General features: G+C 41.2%; 1 protein-coding gene across 1 annotated transcript in view; it reads left to right on the forward strand.

The window, feature by feature from the left end:
• The first annotated feature begins 4,398 nt into the window (after nt 1–4,398).
• The window catches only part of MORC2 (MORC family CW-type zinc finger 2), a 129,211-nt gene continuing 108,662 nt past the window's right edge, over nt 4,399–24,947 (forward strand). The window contains exons 1-4 of the mRNA XM_044444247.1: nt 4,399–4,686; nt 16,547–16,600; nt 19,112–19,146; nt 20,392–20,460. Coding sequence (XP_044300182.1) covers nt 4,619–4,686; nt 16,547–16,600; nt 19,112–19,146; nt 20,392–20,460 — 226 coding nt within the window. The 5' untranslated portion in view covers nt 4,399–4,618. The remainder of the gene's footprint in view (nt 4,687–16,546; nt 16,601–19,111; nt 19,147–20,391; nt 20,461–24,947) is intronic.

The raw sequence follows: 24,947 nt of genomic DNA on the forward strand, positions 1-24,947 counted from the left end.
TCTCAGAAGAGTTGGAAGGGGCCATGAAGGCCACCGAGTCCAACCCCCTGCTGTTGCAGGACACCATGTTACACCATCCCACTCAGATGGCTGTCCAGTTTCTTTTTTAATGTCTCTAGTGTAGGAAAGCCCACCACCTCTTTAGGCAGCTGCTTCCACTGTTGTATTGCTCTGACAGTGAGGAAGCTTTTTCTGATGTCCAGCCTGAATCTGGGTTGCCACAACTTGAATTGATTATTCCTTGTCCTACATTCTGGCATTAGCAAAAGATCTTGACCTTCCTCTTGCGACAGCCTTGAAGGTACTTATAGAGGGATCTCATGTTCCTCCTCAGTCTTCTCTTCTCAAAGCTGAATGTGCCCTGTTCCCTCAGTCTCTCCTCACAGGACAGTGTTTCAAGCTCTGGATTTTTGTTGGCCTCCGCTGGACCCAACAGTGATGCTTGTCTGTAATAGTAGACATTAATTCAGTACTATGCATTCAAAAGAGAACAGATTCATGTACTCCCTCACCTCCTCTCCTCAGAATTCTGATCAAATTTAATTTTACTGACTCATGACTTGTTATATTCAAATACTGGTCAATTAGTAAACAAGCCAAGAACAAATCCTTGCTTATCAGGTCTGTAGAGTCAATACAGAAAACCTTCAACTCCAACCCTAACTCTTTGAATTTATTCTACCTTCGACTCCAACTCCCTTATTTATATATCAATATAGGAAATATACTGATTATTTATTTGCTGTATTGATTGAAAGCACTCAACCTACACAATGTTGCAAGTGTATTTTTAAGTTTGATGCTCTTGTAGGTGCATTTTATCAGAACCACAAACACTTTTGCAAAACACGCCTTTTCACAATTATCTTATTTCCCATCTATTGTTATTTTAATTGCTCAAAGACAGTCAAGTTTGTTGACATTTTGCCACAATGAATTTTTTCATGGGGTATCACTCTCACGTATAAAATTAAAATATATTCTGAAAATATAACCTAAAATGGATTTATCAAATTATTATCTATGAAATAGGAAATTATATTATTTATATTACAGTTTAAATTTATTAGGCATTGGAGTCAGCACATTTTTATCAACTCTGACTCCAGAAACCCCAAAATTGCTTCCAACTCCACAACCCTGCTTATTATGTTGATGTGTTGAACAGAGGGGAACCCTGGTTCACATATAACAAAGCAGAAAATGGAAAAATCATCCAGACTCAGTTCTCCCCATCAGAAACAGAAAGAATACAAGTCACGTAAGGTAAGGCTCATCTCACACAAGAACCAGCTCACAATTCCTGTCCAGAAACTGCAAGCTGCATTAGCACAATACTGGTGCAGAAACCAAGAGCCTAAGCAGTCTCTACATTAAAGATGTGCCCATGCAGATGCAAAGTTATCTTTATTTCACCCTTTCATTCTTAGGAGATGTTCAGACTGTTTCACAAAATCTAATCAGATGTGATCATTGCCATCACTAAAACACCTTCAAAATTGCTTAAGAGATTTCACCAAACAATATGTAGCAGCAGTCAGTCTCTGTACCTGAGTATTTTTAACCATCAGGCTCTTCCCACAACTGTCCTGCCAGCAGCTATTCCAATAGGCTGAAGCAGAGGGGAAAAAAATTGGAAAAAAGGGCCATTTCACCAGCACTCCTGAATGATTACCTTTCTTATACCTTCTCCATCATTCTTTTCTAGTGAGTTGTGCCTTTTAGATTGTAAGGCTGTGGGCAGAAACTGTCTTGTTTTCATTTATTATATATAAGCTTCTAGGGGAGCTGTTTTGGCCAAGGACCATAAAAATGCTCCAAGCAGTAACCTCTTATTTCTTTTGGATTTCAGTTCTTGCAGGGCTAAGAGTAAGGGAAGATGTGCCAGATGTGCCGTTGATTCTATACATATCTGTTTGACAAATCTTGTCTTCATCTATCTGTATGATATATTGGTTACTATTCCTATATCAACTGTTTATAAAAAGTGATTTTGATAAAATAAAACTTAACATATATAATTAATTTAAAGGCCTCTTAGGTTACATTTATTAACAACCCTGCACAAAGGTTTAAACATCCTTCCTGCTTTCTTCCTCAGGACTGGCTCATTCAAAATGCTCTAAAAAAATAAAAGTAATCCCTCCACAGTATCAAAGTTGATTGATTTCACAGGAAAGAATTGAGAGATCTTCTTATGCATATTCAAGCAGGAAACCAATTTCTTTTCCCAGAAGAATTAAAGAAATAAAGAAAACTCCACAATGGCTTCAAGAATAAGATGATAGCTGTGTCATTTTCTGGAAGAAGCACCTTTTCTTCAAAACATTTCCAGTTCTTTGTGATGTTATACCAGGCTTTAGAATCTGTATGAGTTGTATGTTTGCAGAATGTACACAATCTGAATACTACAGATACAAATATATAAAGTTAATATGAACAGATATGTCAACATAGCACTTCAGGATGGGAAATTTATGGTCCTTGGGGAAAACCAGGAGGCCTCTCCTCAAAAACAAAACAAAAACAAAAAACAAAAAACAAAACAAAACTTCAACTGTATACTCCCTCCCCACCTCTTGGAAAGAACTGTGATGGTAGCCTTAAAGTCACAAAACTGGTTTAAAGATATCTAAAAGAACTGCAGGATAAGTGTAACTCTGCTAGGTGGGGGGGGGAGGGAATAGAAAAAGGGCAGAGAAACCAAAAATTTCCTCATTGTTCCTCCTGCTTGGTCAGCAAGAGCTTTTGGATAATGTAAAGACTCAATTAAACAAGAGCACAAATCACAGGATTTACAAAATGCCAAGATGTGGAAAATGGAGCACAGCCACTTATCCTGAATAGTTGAACTTACATCTACATAAAAGGATGTTGACCTCTTGTTTTTAACCTGCTGCCCATGCTTCAGCACCATCGCTGTTGGACCATACAAATTCATGGGAAAATTGCAGCTTTTTACTAAAGAAACAAAGTAAAGAGAGTTGTGTCTGTGTACACAGAAGCACAGCAAGAAGATGCATCATAAAGACGTCCAGAGAACAATTGCTTTACTCCAGCACTCCAGTGCTGATTAGCAATTAAAAAGCCCGACTGAAAGGGGTTTTCCTCTTATTTGCAAGGGGAAAGTTTACAAATTTGTCGTATTGTATACGTTTGCTACTTTCCAACATATAGAGACCTAATCCCTACAGTGTAATCACCAAATGTGACAGATCCAAAGGTAACTCATTTTAGTGCAAGAAAGCAAGCTACTCTTAGTAGCTAAAGGTAACAAGAGCTTTGGCTACGGGCAGTATAACAATTTAATTAATAACATTTCTCCTTGGAAAGCAAGAGAACAAGAGTAGAACAATTCATCCCTTCTCGCTGTCGAGAAATGGCCTCCTCGGGGGAAAAAACTAGGACTAGAAAGCAACGCGGAGAGAAACCCCCGTAGTTTAACCGCACGTAAAATTCAACGATAACATTCCCCCTAATCTTCTGATCTTCAGAGCACACGGGAGGAAAAGCACACTAAGAAATGAAAACGGGAAGGCTAACTAGAAAACCCCTCATCGTTCATAAACGTTAAACAAGCCGCATTTCCACAAGACTATTCCTCATGCAAGCGAAACACACCCGGACGAATGAACCCACGAGCCCATCCTCCTGGGAAGATCGGCGGACTGCGGCGGCGGATAAGTCACGCCGACAAGGGGACGCGCCGCGAATAACAAGAGCATCCAGCCGCCATTTTGAGGCGCGTCTTCTTCGGCGCGGACAGCGACAGCTGTGAGGAAAATGGCTTCTTCAGGCACAACCACCAAGAGGGCGGGGTCCCCCAGAGCGCGCGCTCCGGTCGCCAGACCACGCCGGGCAACGGACGGTACGAGCGACCGAGAGGCTCGAGCCAGGCGGAGGAAAAAAGGGCGCAACGGAAGATTCCGGCGAGCAGGCGAAGCGCCGCGCCAAGTGTGCAGAGCGCGGTGCGCATGCGCCAACTGTCACTGCCCCTCCCCCTCGGGGCCTCAACGGTCTGCAGGCAAGGTGGGGGTAGGGCGGCCGCTTTCCTCTCACGCGTCTGCGGGGAGGACGACAGTGCTTTTTCTGTTAGGGCGCCATGTTGCGTGGGTCAGGTGGCACGGCTTTGCCCAATCGTCGGGAAGCGGAGTCGAGCCTGGCTCCGCCTTCTTCTCAGTGCGGTTTGTCTGAGGGAGAGAAGGGAGCTACACGCTTGGGAGGGCGAGCGCGGAACTATTTCGTCGCCGCAAGAACAAACGTAGCGCTGCAATCGCCTCAGAGGAGAAAAAACCAACTACACCCCCAGAGAGAGAACGGGCGACGGGCGAGGAATCGGGGAGAAGGGGGTTGGGTGGGGGGCCTGGGTGGGGGGGCCTGGTTGAGAAGACCCGTGGCGACGCTGTGGAAGAGAGCACGCACGTAGGGCGAGTCGCGCCCCCATGAGCGACCTCGCGTGAAGAGAACCACGAGAGGTGGTGGTGGGAGGCCGCCTGACAATAGCCACGGTTCTAGAACATTCGTTTTGAAAGGAGCGGGGGGGGGGGGGGGGGGCGCGCGTTCTCGACTGTTCTGCAGGGGTTGGGGGAAGGGCGGGGCTTCGCCTAGGAGTCTCAGCATGGCGTTCAAAAACTACAGCAGCCTGCAGCGTGCTCAGCTGACCTTCGAGTATCTTCACACTAACTCGTGAGTACGAAGACAGCGGTGCAAGTCGGTGTAGTATTAAGAGATCGCTTTCATATTGTTGTTGAGCGTTGGTAATCACTGCTAATCCAGAAAAGGCAAAGCGTTGGATTCACTGGAAAAAAGTGGAAGCTAAATATCGCCGTGGGAAGGAAGAAAAGAGAATCAGGCTCTTTCTCAGAAGTTCAGCCAGGGTACAAGAAGATCAGCGTACACTATCAGGCTTTGGAAAAATGGTGTGCGTGGGAATACCCAGGATATCAAGCAATTCACATATTCAAGGTTGATAGGATCTTGCCTTTGGCCTGATGAAGCTAAAGAAATAAGTTTGCAGTAATTAAAAGATACTGCACTGGACAAGAAGATAAATTCTGGTGGACTTTAAATTGTGCGATGTTTATCGAAGAACTGAGAAGAAGCCCTTGCCCTGCAGGCAAAGTACTCAACAAATGTTTTGGGGTGCCGGATATATAGGTTATATATAGTTATTCAAATACATTAGGAGTGCTTAATCAGGGAACATAAATTCTTTATGTGTCATAATATGAAAAGGTAGGTAGGTAAGTATCTTCACCATATTAGAATTAGTTAAGAATTACATGGATCGCAGCACTTTTTATGCAGAAATTTAGGTCCTAAGTTTATATTCAAACAGAATACATAGTCAAAATTCTGTATGTGCAAATATCTGGAAATAGAGGGTGAGAAAGTGCTAGATTCCACAGTTAATTTAGCAGACTAATAGTTTATTAGATTTATTTAGGAATGACTGACTTATGTCACCATATGCTGTAATGTGATGCCATCACTTGTAATTGCAAGTTTTGCTTTTCCTTGCATTCAGTATTGTGGAGTTTCATACATTTTAAAGATGATGAAAAACTTTCAGCTTGATTAAGGTTCCTAGTTTTTTTAATAGATTTAAAGAAACAAAACATTCTTTAAGCATTACTGGCAGTGTTCAGAGATTATTCCATAGACTAGTAAAGTTGGAAGGGACATAAAAAGCCATCAAGTCCAAACCCCTGCTCAATGCAGGACTCCAGTTAAAGCATCCAGGACCAACTGCCCAACTCTTGAATGCCTCATGTGTGGGAGCGCTTACCACATTCCTAGGTCATTGGTTCAGCTGCCTTTCTGCTCTAACAGGAAGTTTTTCTTGACATCCAATCTGGCCTCCTGTAGCTTAAGCCCTTTATTCTGTGTCCTGTACTCTGGGATGATTAATAAGAGATTTCAGTGGTTTAGAATTAAGTAGACAAGTTCTGTATTGATTTACTAATTAAAAACTAAGTCAAGGCAAAAAGAAATAGGTTTTGCTTAAAATTGTATAGCATGTAGTAGTGATGTGTATGCATGTCAGTTTAATGCTGATTTGTCCATCCTGTGCTTCCTACCATCAAATAGTAATGATGGAAATGACACCAAAAGTGGCACACAAAAGAATAGAAGATTGAAGAAAACACTGAAAAAAAAACAGGTCTTTATAAAATAAAGATGCATATACAATTGTGAACTACTTGGAAAACAAGATCAGGAGATTATTTTTCTTCTTCATTAAATGTCTAGCGCCAAGGAACATTTCATAAAATTAAGGTACAGGTTATAACAGATGTATATTCACAGTTGACTTCTAGAACTTCTGCTTCAAGAAATAAGTGTAATAGAGCTAAGCATGAAAAAGCAGTGACCAGAAAGATTATATGTTAGGAAATAACTCTATGACAATTGATAACATTGGATCTCTTGCATTCTAATTCATTGGAATATAATGGATAAAGGGTGCCTTTAACAGCAAGATCGATCTGAGGAAACAGTTCATTTCTATAGAAGTGTACTTCCTGGTAAAGTGAAGAGGCTTGTGATTTTTTTGGTTTTACCCATTTTGACTTACTGTGCTATAGTGGTATAGTATTGTGGAGTTTGATTTTTTCAGTGCAAGGAATGGATAATTCCCAGTTCGGAAGGGTGGGGCAGGTTTGGCTGAATTTCACCCTTTTCCATTTTGTTCACTTTTATGGACATTTTTGTTGTATTAAGAGTTCAAGTTCATTCTATTTTCCATACTCTGGGCATTAGAAACTGAAGCCCATGTGTTTTATGATCTGGCTTTTTTACATTATTGAGAAGACTCATTTGGAAAACTGTTGGAGCTTTTCTCTCTCATCCAGTGTTGTCACTAAATTATTGTCTGTTGTTGGTAAAATTCAGTTTATAGTCGTCCTGATGATACACTGTGGCCAAACATTCTTTCCAGCTCTGGCAAGGTGCAACCTGCCCCTTGCCAGGAGTCCATCTATAAGGTTGCATAGTCTGGTTCCAGAATCCAAATCTCTCACCTTTGTAGCCAGTTCATCTGGAATATTTTCTTGTTTTTTTTTTTAATTTCTCTTCTAAGAAATGGAAGGATGGATGAGAACAATATTTACACCCCAGTGTTTGTCACTTTTTTCCCCAGAACATCAAAATCTGATGTGATTTCTTTGTAGCTCCATTTGGTGGTATCATTTGTTCCCATGTGGATTAGAAGAAAGGGATAGGTGTCTGAGTTTTATGAGCTTTGACAGTCTTCCAGCAAATGAATTGCTGACTTTGCCTAGTTGAGTAATACATACTCTGTGTAAAGGAATACTACTAGTTTATTAGTTCAAAGTTGTTACGTAATGCCAAGTTGTCTCCAGCTTACAGCGACCCTATGAATGAAAGTCCTCTAAGGTGTCCTAGTCATGACATCTCTGTTTAGCTGTTCATTACCAGTCTGTTGTTTTAGTTATAGAGTAGGCATAATCACTTGGGGGTCATTGGACAGCATCTGCCCCGGTTATTTGAATTTGTCCACACTTTATGGATTCTTGGAGTCAGCACCAAGATTGGTAGATACTGATATGAACCCCTGTCCTCCATTCATTTTTGGTTATTCCATACCCTAGAACAGTGATCTGCAGTATTTTTTCAAACATGAGACATGCTGGTTCCAGATATCATTAGAGCAGACTGTTAAATCAATTTTCCGACCACGGATGGACTCTCCCCTTTTCTCTCCATGGTATTTAAGCAATATCTCATCAAACACCAGGCAGGTGTATTTCAACATAGTTGTTTGATTAGGTCATTTCTTTTCTCATTCCTGAGTGTGTGTTCTGCTTTATTTAGTAGTACAGAACCTTCCAGAGGAGGTTCATGTTGCACACACTCTCAACCATGCATTCAGATTTACATGAGCAGCTATGTAGTGCATCACTGTACCCACCTTGGGGTACTACCCACCGTTACTACTTGGCAGATAGCACATTGTTCTGTTCCACCTCAGGTACCTTACAATTGAATTTTCTGATTTGGCACTCTTGAAGTCTCCTTTAGTAAACTGATCTAGTGTCTACTTCACCACTAAAGGAAATAAGGCAAACGAAGAGAACCTTTGCTGAAAGATAGCGAAAACTATTGCAGGAACAGACAGTGAGTGATAGGTGAAGAGGTACATTTGAGGTGGCTGGGAGTATCCAGTTACCTTTGGGTCTTGTCATGAACATATAAGAGTAGTCAGCCATTGGTTGGTTGTGGGAGGAAGACAAAATACTTCTCCCACTGCCTAGAAAGTTAGTAATCTTTGTTCTAGGGTATGTCCAAGGTCTACATCCAAATTTTAATAAATGGTTATTGCTAATTTGGAGTTCTACAGATTTTGTTTTCCTGGGCTCCAAGATCACTGCAGACAGGGACTGCAGCCAAGAAATCAAAAGACGCTTGCTTCTGGGGAGGAAAGCTATGGCAAATCTAGACAGTATACTAAAAAGCAGAGACATCACCCGGCCAACAAAAGTGCATACAGCCAAGGCTATGGTTTTCCCAGTTGCAATGTATGGATGTGAAAGCTGGACCATAAGGAAGACTGAGAGCCAAAGGATTGAGGCCTTTGAATTGTGGTGCTGGAGAAGACTCCTGCGAGTCCCTTGGACTGCAAGGCAATCAAACCAGTCAATCCTAGAGGAGATCAACCCTGACTGTTCTTTAGAAAGCCAGATACTGAAGATGAAACTCAAATACTTTGGCCACCTAATGAGAAGTAAGGACTTCCTAGAGAAGAGCTTAATGCTGGGAACAATAGATGACAAAAGAAGAAGGGGATGGCAGAGAATGAGGTGGCTAGATGGAGTCACTGAAGTGGTTGGTATGAGCTTGGGTGGACTCCGGGGGATGGTGGAGGACAGGAAGGCCTGGATGAGTGTTGTCCATGGGGTCGCGATGGGTAGGGCACGACTTTGCAACTAGCAACAACAAGAAATAGAAGAGGATATAGTTGACCTCAGGAGAGATTAGCAACACAGCTGTAGTATCTGGGCTGGGGTGAAGACTGGTAGACATCTTTGTTGACATCACAACTATCGCTACTGAAAGAATTAGTACCAGCTAGAGGAAGCTCTGCCCCTTTTTTCAACTTGTTGCAGACCTCTGAGTGAAATTGATAGTGCAGGTGGCCTGGGGAGCAGCTTGATCAAGATTTTCATTCTCCCACAATCCTTTGTTTCTACCCTCACACCAGAAGCAGCAGCAGCCAGATTAACATTTTTCAAGCATTTAGCAACTTTCACAAGCTGTGTTTCACACTTCAAAAGCAGCAGGCTGTTATTTAGCAAAATCTCTTTAATTCTTCAATGTGCTTCCAGCAAGCACAATCAACCAAGAATTAGTATCCGGACATGAACGGAGTGGTTTATTGAACTCATTTGTAACAATTACTTCTGAGGACCCTCCTTTTGAGTGCTCTTGGGGCTCCTCCCTCTGTGAGGGCCTTTTTGGAACTGTTAAGTCTCTGTCTGTTGGCCCATCTCTCTCAACTAAACTTCATGAGGTCAAGAGTTGTACCAGGCTCAGATGGCTGTAGTTCTTATAACCCCTACCTGCAGTTGTAAACCTTCACTATCCTTCTGAACTTCTGGGAGAGGTGCCTTTGAGATAAGTACCTCTGGTTCCATTTCAGTGAGAATTCTGCGCCTCAGGGCCACTTCAGTTGACAAGTCTAAATCTGCCTGACCTAGGAAAACATATCAAGAACAACTGTTTCATTTCCGGCAAGCACCATATTGATGGATTTTGTTGAATCTATCCTAATTTTTGTAAGACGTTATTTATTAAATACGTTATCCCATTCAATGTCCAAAGGCTTTCTGCACAGTATGTGTTAGATTATCTCTTATTAGTCTGATTTTAAGCTGTCTTGGGAGGCTTATGGTCAAAGTTTGGGTAAGCTGAAACGGATGAAGAGCATCAACTAATGTGGAACATTTTCCTGGCTGGTTCAGAAAACGAATTCGTTGAAAATTCTATTCAGTATCATTTTGCTTAGCATGAATTGGATCACTTTGCTTCTGTTTTCTTTTCATTATGCATAGAAAATTTCCACATAGGTCCAACAGTCACATTTGACTCTAGAATTTTTGTAAAATTCAGTGACTCGGAACAAATTGATAATGGAATGGCTCAGTCTGTTCTTGCTTTGATATGTCTCAGGACTGCAATAATAGAAGCTCGGCTGGGAAGGCACCATTGAATCCAAGATGTTAACTTTTACAATACATGGGTTTCCAAAATAAAAAAGTTTGCCGAATGAGAAAAAAAGGAATGCAAACACAAAAGAAACGCAAGCAGACAATAACATGAAAAAAGAGCATCTTTTGGAGCTTCTGTCAGATCAAGAACAGTGATACATCTTTATATCAGAAGTGGGAAACCAGATAGGAATGCCATTGGACTATTGATTGACAGTGAAGGAGTACTGACAGTAAAGAGATTGAAGAGAAGCTTAATGAATGATACTAAACTGTCTTCACCGTGAATGAAGATATCTCTGCGTGAATTTTCAGGAAGTCTGAGGAACTGAGGCAAAGAGCTAATAAATCATTGGGCCTGTCCTAAGTGTCTCTCTTCTCCACCCTCTCTCATTTTACCTTCCCAGCAGCTGAAGATGTGATGCTTTTAAGTACAGTTTTTATTATATTAAAGGTGGCTGACCAGGCCAATTGGAAGTAACATAAGGGTTGTTAGCAAGAGGCATCTATCAAGTTTGTTGTTGTTTAGTCACAAAGTCGTGCCTGACCCTTCATGACCCCATGGACAACATTCACCCCAGGCTCTCTTGACCACCACCCTTTGGAGTCCACCCAAGCCCACACCCACTGTCCCAGTGACTCCATCTATCCACCTCTGCCATCTCCTTCTGCTATCAATCATTCCCAGCATTAGGGTCTTCTCCAGTGAGTTATTCCTTCTCATAAAATGGTCAAAGTATTTGAGTTTCATCTTCAGTATCTGACCTAAAGAGCAGTCAGGGTTGATTTCCTTTTAAGATTGACTGGTTTGATCTCTTGGCAGTCCAAGGGACTCTAGAGAGTCTTCCATCAAATTAATGAGCCCTTAGTTGGTTCTGTCCATGCTAGAAGTTTATTTCAAGGTGAAGTTCCTCTATTCCCCACTAGGCAGAATAGGCTCCACTCTTGAGTTTCATGCTGATTGTGGGTCAGACAGCAGGTATTCAGGACATTAATTGGTCTGTTCATTTGAAATGTCCTCAGATAGAACTGATCAAGTCACACTTGACCTTCCTTGTTCCACAGTGTCTTCTTCCAGACTAGAGGGGGAGATTCACCAGCCACTTTGTTAATCTTGCAACTTGCTGGTGTTGGCAGTTCAACTAAGCATCTTGACCTTGCTTCTTTTTCCTGTTCAGATTCAGAGTCTGAAATATCCACCCACGCTGTAGTTTGGGCACAACAGGCCCAGTTGGTTTCCATCCTAGAGTTTTTAGAGTGTTCAAATGTGGAATAGCAAATATTGTAACAAAATTACATAGCATGTCCTTAGAATAACCTCTGTCCTGAAAAATGATCACCAAGGGAGTGAGCTGTCTAGGAAATTATGCACCCATTAGTTTAATAGCTATTTCAGATCAATTAAAAGGAAATTCAAGATAAAAGTATCAAATGTATAGAAGGACGTGTCCTGCTGGGAAGAAATACAAATCAATTCCACAAATGTACTTCCTGTTTCTCCAGCCTTTTAGAATTCTTTGCAAACGTCAGTATTTGTGGACAGGGGTGACTTGCTGACATTCACTTGAATGCCTAAAAAATAATGTTACTAACCATTAAGGAGTTTTGAATAATAATTAATGCATATTTTGCTGAAACATCTCAGTGCTTCTTTCATGTGTTTATTGGAGAGAGAGCAGAAAGTGAGCTATACCAAGAACTGACATTTGTGAAGGAACAGCCATGTTGTTACTTAAAAGAATGAATTCTTAATTAAAATGCAGTTGTTAGAAGCATCCGTTATTCAGTGTTCTGCTTTATAGCTTTTAAAATAAAAATTTATGGCAATTTTGAAGAAAATAAGCTGACAGAAATCTGGTTCGCATGACACAACAACCTCCCAAGTGAAGCCAGCCAGCATGGTTTCTACAAGGAGGCTTCTTTTTCATGCACAAGCTACCCTGAGAATTCATGGCTTGTTGTTCGGTTCCTCATACCTCTGTACAAACTGAATATGATTTCATCAAGAGACCTTAAGAACAGCTAAAGAGCCAACTGGCAAAATTGGCAACTACTCCTATTGTCCCTTGTGATGCTGCCAATGATGCTGCTATCATGCTTCATCACTTTTCAGTTCTTGCCATTACATGCTCCTAAATATTGAGAAGAAAAAATACTAGAGTCCTGAAAATTCTGCCATTTACTCCAGGGGTACTCAAACTTTTTTTATAGAGGGCCAGTTGAAAGGCTGTGGTGACCATCGCGGGCCAGTGAGGTGCTGTCGGGTGTGCATGAAGCAACATTGGGCGTGTGGGGTGGTGGCGTGCTCACATGGAGATCTCCCAGCGAGTCCAAAACCATCTCGCAGCAAGCAAGCCACCACCTCCCCACCTGCGCTGCGAGGCAGTGGCGAGCGTGTGCGTATGGGAGGCAGGTCGGCGGCGACTCGCTCAGAGACCATCTCCGAGTGAACAAGCCACCACCCCGCCCGCACAGCAAGCGCATAGGGGGTGAACAGAGGCGCAGGCCAGATGGATGACCATGGCAGGCTGGATAGTTTGAAGACCCATGTCAGTCCTTTGCAAGTTTGTGAGAATGAATATCTATTGCTAGGAAATTTGCATAATTCTCCCAGTTTTACTTCTCTGTGCTGAAATTTGTGAGTTTCTTCATTTATTGTCTTGCTATGACATTTCTGTATGAATTGGACAGTGGAAACCAACAGAAGGAAAAACAACAAAAAAGTGGCAAGTCAAAAGGTGTAGGAGAGTTTTAGGGACAGGTATTATTCAGTGGAATATACAGCAGCCTTAAAAAAAAGCTTTCACTAGTAAGGGAAGTGCTAAAATGGAGGATGAAATTGATAACAGTGGATGGGGAGGAGTGTCATATGTTTTGTACAAACATGTAAGATTGTGGTTTTCTTTAAAATGTTGAACACTGGCTCACTCTCTCTGGGAGAAGCTGTTGTTAACGTTTTCTTTACTTGAAGGAAGTGTGTTAGTTAAACCAATCCCTTGATGAAGCTAAAGGTTGTTGAAGAATCTCAGCATATAACTGTAATGCCTTTACTGCATTTTCTTTAGAACAGTTCACAATTAAATAATTTATTGTTACCTCATTTAACAGACACTGAAAAAAGTAGTGGTTCCATGATCTCTGGCAGCTCAGGCAGATACCAGTGTTTTGTTGACTTGTGATATCTTCCAAATTATAACTAAAAGGATTTCAAAATTTTACGTTGTAGAACAAGCAGAAACAGCAGCACTGTTTTTAAATACATTTTGTTCCCGTTAAGATTCTTGCTTTGTTTCTTGTGGATGAATCTAAAATAGGCATTCCACTTACTGGCCTAATATTTTTATGTATTTTCTGTACCATGATTCATTAAAAATCTCATGACGGTTTACAAAACCATAGTGCGTTCTCAGTATCTCCAAGTGTCTGAATGTCCTTAATGAGATGTCTAAAAGGGTTAGGGTAGTCTTATGTCTTCATAGCTTATTGTATGTTGAAAGCAAGAAATCATTCCAACTGTTAAAAAAAGTCATCTTCATTTATTCCTAATATTTTGTATATGAGGCATGCTTATCAGTAGGCAGTGGATAATGTGTCTGATTACTGTGCAGTTAAGATGGACTAGTCTCAATTAGATCAGTATAATTGTTTCAAATAGGATGACATCTTTTTAAAGTTAGGTCACAAATTCATTAGAAGATTCTTACACCTTTGGTGCAAGATGTGCTAAAAATACGCTGTCTGTGCAAGTTGTCTAAACTTGAAATTTGATCAACCTGCATACTCTTAAAGCTGTTGTTTTGTCCAGACAACATGTGGGGTTAGGGTGGTATAGATGAAAAGGTTTTCCTCGCATAAACTGATCCTCTCAGGCAGTCACTTTTTTTTTATTACAACATGATGAAAGCTTCTTAGTAACATATTGCATGGCATTCATGTAAAGTCAGTACCTGGTAATTACCCTCACCCAGTTTGAAAGCTCTTTCTTCTCTGGTGCTCAGATCTCTATGAATGCCCAGAAGCTCTTTCCTGATAATTCAGAGGTGCAGGCCAACTTGCATAAATGTTTCATCCTTGCCTGAGAGTATTTCCTGGAGGCTTACTTGTAAAAATATTCTTTTACACCTTTTCAGGCAGACTTTCTTAACTAAGACTTAACTAAGTATTTTATGGTTTGTGAGTAGGATTAATGAGTAAATGAAAACATGGCTATCCTATCATAGTTAGAAATACTTTCAGTTTGCCTCATTTTGAACATTTCTTAGGACAGTGTCTTGGAGAAGAAGGAACAGGGCCAGATAATTTGAACTTGAACCACAAGTGCTATGCTAGTCTGTGATGTTATGAATGCTTATGGTGGTGCGAAGCTTAGGGGGAAAACAGTACATTTTGTCAAGACTGGGGCTGCATCCCCGTTTCAATGAAGAAGAGGAATTGAATCTAAATTAAGCATTATATTTGAGGGTATTTATGGAAACTTCTTGCCTGAGTCTACTTTCTTACTGTCCGTACCTTGTGACAAGCAATTGGGACAAAAGTATTACCACAAAACAATATGCTGAACTATGAATTTTTGCCCCACATCTTTCTCTAGAATACAAAGAATATTCTAGAGACCTTTGTTTCTGTATGTGGCATGTTTGTTGAAGTACTAGTTCCAGAATTTCTTGAACAGAAACAGCTAGTGAAAGGGAGAAAAAACCAAGTAGCCAGAAATGTCATGAGCTTGACAGGCTAAAGGAAGCAAAAGGACACCAAGGTGTGTATTAAGCACTTACCTCCGTGAGTAGGGCCTTCTTGAAGTTCCTGTAGTAGTAGTAGTAGCTGGAAGTATAGAATCATAGAATGGTTGAGCTGGAAGGGGCTATAAAGACTATCTAGTCCAACCTCCTGCTCAGTGCAGGACTCCACTTAAAACATCCCTAACAGATGGCTAGCCAGCCTTTTGTATACGTCCAGTGTGGGAAAGGCTCTAACAGGAAGATTTCCCTGATATTTAGTCAGAATCTGGCTGCTTGTAACTTGAACTCATCATTCTGTATCCTGCACTCTGGAATGATTGAGAAGAGAGTACTTCCAAGTACTTGAAAACTGCTGTCATATCTGCCCTCCATCTTCTTCAGGCTAAGCATGTCCAGTTCTTTTAATCTCTTTTCACAGGCTTTGTTTCCAGTGCCTTGATCATCTTTGTTACGCTTCTCTGAACTTTTTCTAGAAAAATGGTACTCAGAACTGGACACAACACTCAAATGGGGACTAACTAGTGCCAAACCGATGCTATCTAATGTAGTATTTCTTTTGTGCAGCCACATCTCATTCTTGATTCATATTCAACTTGTGAGCTACCTGAATTTTAAGATCCTTCTTGTTTAGAGTATTGTTGAGCCAAACATTCCTCATAACAAAGCATTTTGTTCCTTTTTCCTCGGTGTAAAAGTTTGCATTTGTCCCTATGAAATTTCATTCTGTTGCTTTTAACCCTGTACTCCAGCCTTTCAAGGTCACTTTGAATTTTGTTCCTGTCTTTCAGAATATTAGCTAGCCCACCCATTTTTGTGTCATCTGCAGGTTTGATCAGCATTCCTTACATCTCTTCATTCAAGTCAGTAATTGATACAGCAAGATTAAAGCTTGAATAGTATAAGGATTTAAACTGATGGAATTATCACTGAATGGATATTATTTGACAACATTCATAGATCCAGTGCAGATGCAAGATATTTTTTCAATTATTTCTGGATTAGCAGTAGTTGTCAACGTGTATTTCTTTCAGAAAACTTTCCTAGGTATCTGGAATACTAAAAGGCATTGTTTGGTTGAAGAATTACCTTTGTTGAAAGCTGATGTATTAAAATAGAAGAATTGCTTCTCTGAAGATAAACCTCTTAATGCTGCATGTAATAAATAAAAATGCTAGATATTAACTTATCCAGCATAAATTCTGAAGTTCCAATTAATATTTCATTGTGATTGAACATGTTGGGAGGAAATTATTGTTGTTGCTAGTTGATTTCTAAATTGCTCTCCTGGAATAGTTTTAATTGTGTAGCTCCAAGCAGACTATTACCTTAAATATATATATACAGAAACTGCTGCTGTGATCTTTTTTGAGGGGGTAGGGTGAGGCTTCTTTTATTTACAATTGTTTGCCTTCTGGAACAGATACATAACAAATCATCTAATCTTGACTGTGACAGATTTTGTTACAGATAGGTATCTTGAACTGAATCATTAAAAGCTGCTAACATTGGAACAATGAACAATATGTACACTAGTTACCAGATGTAAAATAATGTCAACAACTTTGTTTGAAATTTCAGAACTACACATGAATTCTTGTTTGGGGCCCTTGCTGAGCTTGTAGATAATGCCAGGTATGTCATGGTCAAAATTGTAATGATAAAAGGTGCTTTCTGTATTGTGAATAGTTTAGATTATGTGATCAAGGCTAGCATGTGGACAGATGTTTCTTCAGGGGTAAATATTGTTGCTTTCTTTTTCATGTATAACTTTTTTTCAAGTTGAAGTTCTTAGCATTTCAGTAATAAAAAATTGACTGATTCTTCTAAATTCTCAGGAAATAAGTGAATGAAAATGTCATTCATCTTTAATGAGTAGCTTTACTCAAAATAATTCTGTTCTATTAACACCATTTTGACTTTACATTAACTTTATAATTTCAAAAATGTCCAAAACAAAAATGCAGTTGGATAGAAAGAGGAATTTCAAGGCATAAAAGCATGTACAGTAATACAAAATAAGACCATATTTGGGTGAAAGAAGTATAGTTAGAAGAAAAGAGAAAAACCAAAGAATAGCTAGTCATATTAGAAATTGCACCTTTTTTCTTGTCGAAATAGTATGAAAGTATTAAAAATTGTTTATAAGGCTGTGTTATGGAAGGAAACTTGAAGATATGCAATCTATTTATTTATTTATTTAGGAGACTTCTATGCCGCCCCATTCACTGAAGCCTCTGGGCGGCTCACATCCATAAATAAACTTCCATAGAATAATATAAATTAACAATATAAATTAAGTCGCCCTGGCCAAAGAATAAAATGAATAAATACTATTAACAATTAAAATGACATTTGAATAAAAAGGTCTTCGCCTGGTGCTGAAAAACAAATAACGACGGTGCCAGGCGAACCTCTCTGGGGAGCGCATTCCATAGATTGGGCGCCACCGCAGAGAAAGCCCTCCTCTGAGTACTCACCCTCCTAATTTCCTTCACGGAGGGTTCCCGGAGAAGGGCCTCCTGCAGATCTCAAGGGGCGGGCGGGCATATATGGACATAAGTGCTCCTTCAGGTAACTAGGACCCAAGCCGTTTAGGACTTTATAGGTCATCACCAACACCTTGAATTGGGCCCGGACTTCATTGGGAAGCCAGTGAAGCTGACGGAGGACTGGAGTCATGTGAACATAACGCCCAGTCCCCGTCAGCAGCCTGGCAGCTCTATTTTGAACCAATTGAAGTATCCGGACCGTCTTCAAGGGTAGCCCCACGTAGAGCGCGTTACAGAAGTCAAGGCGGGAAGTCACCAACATGTGTGTCACTTTCGCCAGGCAGTCATACTCCAGGTAGGGGCGCAGCTGATGCTTCAGCCGAAGCTGAAAGAAAGCGCTCCTCGCCACCACTGTCGCCTGAACTTCCAGTGAAAGCTCTGGGACGAGGAGCACTCCCAAGCTGCGGACCTTGTCCCTAGGAGGGAGTGCAACCCCATTCAGGACTAGGTTCAATTCACCCTCCCAGAAGCCCGATCCGCCAACCAACAGGACCTCCGTCTTGTCTGGATTGAGCTTCAGTTTATTGGCCCTCATCCAGCCCATTACCTCGGCCAGGCACCGGTTCAGTACAGCCACTGCCTCACCTGGATTGGTGGAAAACGAGAGGTAGAGCTGGGTATCATCAGCGTACTGATGATTCCGCAGCCCACACCTCCTGATGACCTCTCCCAGTGGTTTCATGTAGACGTTAAACCGCAAAGGGGACAAAATGGACCCCTGCAGTACTCCATGGCATAGCTGCCATGGTGCAGAGCCATAGTCCCCCAGCACCACCTTCTGGAATCGGCCATTGAGATAGGAGCAGAACCACTGCAAAGCAGTGCCTCCGACCCCTAATCCCGCTAGCCTATCCAGAAGGATACCATGGTTGATGGTATCGAAAGCTGCTGAGAGGTCCAGAAGAACCAACAGGGACACAACCCCCCTGTCCTTCTCCCTGCACAGGTCATCATACAGGGCGACCAAGGCAGATTCAGTACCGTACCCGGGTCTGAAGCTGGACTGAAATGGGTCCAGATAATCAGTTTAATTCAACATACTGTCTTGTAAATTGTATTAAAGCAAACACTCAGACTTTAAAAATAGTAGTTGCTACACAATGACAAAAATGTTTAAGCATCTTCCCTAAATAGAATAATCTTCAATAGTCTCCAGAACTAAGTGAAATCTGAGATTTGATACCTAGGAGAAAGTGTTAAGATGCAGTCAACTTTTCTGTTCCGCTTGTATAGTTTGGGTCAAATCTGGAATGCTATGTCTATGCTAAGAACAGTAAACGACCTTGTAGTTGCCCAAAGCAATTGTCTATGCCTGCCTAAGAAAATATGCTGTATTCAAGACCTCCAGGCTTCTGAAGGAGGCAAAGAAGCTGTCTCTTTTAACACTTCATTTTGGTGTGAAGGTGTTACTTGCAGGGCAAAAGTTTAGAATCTCTTGAAGTACCCTTAAGAATTCTGGCATTTAGCATCTAAGGTTTTTTTTAAATCTGTTGTTGGTTACTTTTGAAATTGACTCAAGCATGCATTACTGCTTTGTTCGCTTTATTGTTGTTCGGAATTTTAGAAACTGATTTTAATGTTTGCTGCTTTGTAGAGATGCAGATGCCACAAGGATAGATATCTTTACTGGTAAGTTGAGACCTCCCCTTTTTTTTGGTAGTTTGTTATCTATATGTAGAACCTAGGAATATGATTTGAAGTAGGTGCATTTGGAGGCTAGGAGATAGCCTGCAAAAGATGTGAGTTACCTGAAGTTTTTTCTGTGTTTGCTCGTGTAATGACAAATCTTGATAGCAAAGGCTTAATGGAAAAATATTTCATCAGTTCTTGAAGCAAGAATCATATTTTCTGTCAACAGAAGCAGCACTTCCATTTATGAGAACCAAATACTGGTTCCCTGCCTGGTGCAAGGAAACCTGTATGATGGGTTATCTCCCACTACCTAGAACAAGGCAAGAGACATGTTACCAAGGCTTTGGCTTTTGTCTTGATAATTCGTGGTTTCTTCTTTCTCTTGCCATTCATTTTTTGCTTTATCCAGAAGGGACCTTGTATCTTGCTTCACAATTCTGTCAGGCCTTATCCCTCTGTAATTTAAGTTTCTGTTTTAGGTCTCTCTTTTCCCCTCTCTCCAGTTATACTTAATAGCTAACTATCTTTCACTGCCTTTCCTTCATTCTCCATTTTTGGTAATAGCTCCATTGGGCAAGAAGGGCAGCAAGCCTATCAAAGCAAAAACCAAATCAGATCCACACTTGAGTCATGAGGGCAAAGCATATCCACAAGGAAAGTTCCAGTCTCAAGACCACCAACGCAAAGAGCCTTATGAACATATTAGCGTCAGGCGATTTCACTATCAGTATTTACCCTCACCGGCAGTGGCCAATTCAAACAGTCCACAGGAATTTTTAGGGTGTGAGAAGGAATGCATTTTCAGTAGAATAGCAAAGGCAATGGCATGTTTTCAACTTTACCATTGTTTTACATCCAGGTTATGAAGGATGTCATGTAGGCTACTATGCGGACATTCCACTTTGCATCGTTTGTTTGTTTGTTTGTTTGTTTGTTTGTTTAAAACTGGTACAGACCATCCCTTAACCATGGTCTCAGGATGGTTTAACAGTAAGACAAAACAAAACATAGCATCCTAATAAATAAATCCAAGCAACAATAAAACTCCTACTATTGAGGGATAGTAGATTCATATAATAGTGGAGTTGGAAGGGGTAATGAAGGCCATTGGGTCCAGCCCCCTGCTGCTCCAAGGCACCATAGTGATGCTGTTGAGGTCCTTGCAACCACAAGTATTGGCTTGAATCCAAAGGCTAATAAAATATTTAACCCTTGGTACCAAAAATTTTTCTCTCCTCATAGAAAGACGAGAGGACCTGCGAGGTGGGTTCATGCTGTGTTTTTTGGATGATGGAGCAGGAATGGATTCAAGTAAGTGAAAAGAGGCTGTAGATGAATACTGAAAATGGAACCTTGAAAATAGTATTTTACATCCTGTGCAAGTAGGCTTAATTTAATTTCCTTGGCTTTAATATGAGTTTGCATCAATTGCTCAATTATGTTCAAATAAGAATGTTTTGCTTCTTGTTGAGAAGTGCCATCCATAAAAAAATAAGACTAGTCCCTACAAAGCATCATTTTCTAGATTCAGGTTCATGCTCTTTTTATTAAAGGGTAAGCATATCTGCTACAGGATTTCCTGAAGGAATCACTTAAAAACCATTTAATTCCAGAACCAAGCAGTTGAATCAGCAGAGGTTTATCTCTTACAGAGGTAGCTATATGTACAGCCTTTTTTGCCTTGACGTTTGTGCGTACCTCAGATCAGAAAAGTCAGGATCAGAAGATCCTTCCGATTAGTGGTTGCAGTTTAAGGTGTTTTAGTTTTGAGTGGAGTTAATTGTGATATTTGTATTTGAATGAGGAGGAAATTCATTGAAACATTTTTGGTTGACTTGGTCACTTTTGACAACCTAATTCAAATAAATTACCTTCTGTTATATTGAGAAATGCAAGATTTGCTATAACCCCACAGAAAATCTCACTAAAAATTACTGAACAAATGATGTTAACTGCCATAATATATGGGTTGTATCAAGTTTTAGCCACACTTAAGAGTAAACTATTTGAAATGGGCCTTCCCTGTGGTGCCCTTTTTCTGGAATGACCTCCCCTCTGTTATCTATTAGTCACTGCTTTGAACTGTTATTTAAAATTGGTTTCCCTTGGCTTTTCTTAATTATTAGCTTTTTGGAATGTTGTCCTAAAATGCGTATTTTAGGAGAAATCTGAATATAAATGTTTATGAAATGTTATGAAATTTCATGCAAACTGGGTGAACTGACACTATAAAAATTCTCAAAAACTTGATGTTATCAAACATCTTAAAAAAGTTAAAGAAACTGAAACTGACAGATATATCCATCCCGCATCTGGGGCCTGACTCTAGCAGTTGGTTGGCAGTTAGGTATTCCATTACTATAATCAGTCACTGATCATATTTTAATAATTCCTCTATTCCCCTCCCTACCATGATCTATTTTGGCTGTTGAACCTTAATTCCACAGGAATGCAGTAGAATCAATGCCCCTAAACTCTGAAACACCAGTCATGTTTGAGATATTTTAGAGAGATATTGCTATTGTTACAGCTTGGTGATACTTTTTAGCATCTACCTGCTGAGTGTCAGAGCATGCTTTATTTTTTATGAAGATTCTGTTTCAGTTGTCTATTAGAGCAGCAGGCTTTGTCACTGTGTCTACAGACTTGGGGCACATGAAGAACTCATGAGGAAACAGTAGCTGGCTCTGGTGCAGGCCAAACCCTATTGGGATGCCTATGGAGCTGTTGGGGGTCTCAGTGTGTCTATTTAGAGCAAGATGTTGCTTGGTTGATGGTCTGCACAAGAGTTGTGACTCCTCTTGTGTGTTTGATAATGTGCATTCTGCAATGCTGCTGCCTCTGTCTTCCAAGTCTGTACGTTCTTGGATGAAACACTTTTGTTTGCAAAACCCATGTTTTCACCACCATGGCCTTGATGGTACTTGGCTGTGAAAACAAAATGCGTGTGATGAGGAGAGGCTGAAAAAGTGGACAAAAATTTTCACAAAATGGTGAATGATGGCAACCAAAAATGGTAAGGAAATTTCTTAAAATGGGCCAAACACCATTCACTATTGACATTGTTAGTACAGATTCAGTTGCCTGTCCCACCAATGGTCCAGGGTACTATATCTATGTCAGCCCCATGATGGATCTCACCCCTTATTCCACCACCAGTCCTGTTGCAAGCTCCTCCATCAGGCTCAGTGGCACGTGCAGAACCAACCACATCATACTCTTTCTCTGAAGGGGAGATATAAGAAACACCACCCCACACCCTGGCCAGTCCACCACCTTTATCTCCCAAGTTGGCTCCTTACACCAGGACCAACAATCCTCTCTGCCACTCACCTATCCAGTCAATGAACTGCTTTGCGGAATCTTCTTGCCAGCTCCATTCCAGAGTTTTACCTATCAGCATGTGGAATGGCCCAGGCCCTCACCACCAACCAATGGGACCATACCATCCCAGCTCTCTCTGGGAACAGAGACCCTCGGACCCATGGGACTACCAGTTGGAGTCATCCACGTACTGTGCTGAGGAACAGCGGGCACTAGTTCTCTCTACTTTGCCACCTGTTCCAGCTGTTCCATCAGTAGCCCATCATCTCGGAATAGTTCCAGTCTCCTAGCCTCGTGTCAGTCCACCATCCACCTCCTAACACCCTGTACTGCAAAGACAATATTCATCATCCAGCCGTACTTTATCTTCAGACTCCGCTAACGATCTACCTGCTGTCTACAATGAGCTGGTGTCACCAGATGACATCATCTCATTGCAAGATCTGGGATTCCCTGCTGAATACCTGGAAAGTTTTTCCAAACAGGTCCTCCAAATGGTGATGTTGCTTGAACTAGAGACTCAGCATCTCACTGAGTCTTCAGTAGGCATGTTCTACAATGTCCAGATGGAGGATTCTGTGCCGATAAGCCATTCCATTCCTCTCCATGCTCCTTCACTCTATGAAGGAACTGTTGAAGGCTCCAATACAGTTATAGTCAACATCCCACTGTTTGGAGAGCCTATACCAAATTCAGGGGAGAGCCATCCTTTTCCTACTATACCATCCGAGTTCAAACTCCACCATCATAGAGTTGGTGCAGGAATGATCACAGCAGGAATACACCATCCCAGCAGATTGCAAAGATCGACACCTGGTGAGGAGGGTCTGCATGCCAATGGGACCCTCCATATCTCCAGTTTTGAAGCGTGGATGGGGAGATACCAGGTTTTACTCTGAGAAAAGATGGGTGCCCTATTTGAGTTTCTTCCTGAATAATACTGGGAACTGGTATAGGTTATTCCAAATGGAGCCCTTCAACTGTCCAGGCAACACCCCCCCCCCCCAAAAAACCCCCCAAAACCTGCAAATCATCTTGTTGACTGTTGACAGTACAGTGCCTGTCTGGAGACATGCATGGCTCCAAGTAGTGAGCCTTTTGCAGGAGGTGCAGTACCACATTGAGGAAATACCCTTTGATGGAGAACAGTTCTTCAATCCACAAATTGATGAGAAGCTCAACACTGTTCAGTAGGCTAGAGCGACAGCAAGGAGGATGGGCTTCAAACCATCTCAACCATCCAGAACATGCTGGTGGCCTTGGGGCCCATCCACTTTCCAGAGGCAGAGTCACTTCTGTCAACTTACACTCCAGCAGCACCAACCACCCCAACAATGCCATTGAGATGCCTTCTCGCAGTTCCACCAAACTAACAAAAAAGTGATTGGATTCCGAGAGATGCCACCGACTACTTGCATGAACCAGTTCATCTGCTTCAGCACCAGTATGGTTTGAAGGCCAGCTTAAGAACTACCTTCCTGAGTGGGAAGCTATAACATTGGGTGGATTCTCTCCATTGTGAGGAACAGGTATCATACTGAATTCAATGCTCTGCCACTGCTCGGGACCATACACATGCTGCCATTTTCTCCTGGTTTGGCGGAAGAAGCTACTACACGTACACTATTGTCAAAAGGTGCGATCTGTTCTCTTCTTCTATCTGATGTGTGTTCTTGTTTCTATTTATAGTACTTCACAGTTCTGAGGAAGGATGGCAGTCTCCATCCCATTTTACAGGATGTGAATTTCTTCATTTCCTGCAAGAAGTTCCATGTAGCCTCTCTGCAAAATCATTTCCCACTACTACACTAAGGGGACTGGTTTGCATCAGTTGAAGAGGTGCATATTTCCATGTGGCCATCATCACCTTCTTAGGTTCCAAATTGAGACTATGGCATTTGACTTTCCAATGTTACCATTCAGCCTTTCCAAACCCCATGGGAATTCACCAAATGTATGGCCATAGTATGTGCACATCTCCAACTACACGGGGTCCAGGTCTTCCGGTGCCTGGATGATTGACTCTTTGTCACCCCATCCCAAGAGAATTTGTTGAGCTCTATTTGGGAGGCTTGTAATTTTTTGGAAGGACTGGGACACTGTATTAACAATGAGAAATCTCTGCTTGTCCTTTCCCAGTTGATCCTGTACATTAGTGTGCTCTTGGATTCAGTTATAGCTTGGGTATGGACTGTGTAGATGCTCTACCTCAGGAGTCCTCAAACTTTTTAAATGGGTCCAATTCACTGTCCCTCAGACAGAGGGCCGGAATATAGTTTGAAAAAATATGAATGAATTCCTATGCACACTGCACATTAAAATAATTAAAAATAATAAAATTAAAAAAGTTAAAAATAAATTTAAAATAAAATAAATTAAAAATTAATTAAAATTTTAAAAAATGTTTGCTCTGCTCGCTCAGGCAGCAGAAGAAGCCCAAGATGAGGTAGGGAAGAGCACATCCATATTCAATG

Source organism: Varanus komodoensis, unplaced genomic scaffold (genome assembly GCF_004798865.1).
Source record: "Varanus komodoensis strain SLA01 unplaced genomic scaffold, ASM479886v1 scaffold44_3, whole genome shotgun sequence".
In the NCBI taxonomy this organism is placed as follows: domain Eukaryota; kingdom Metazoa; phylum Chordata; class Lepidosauria; order Squamata; family Varanidae; genus Varanus; species Varanus komodoensis.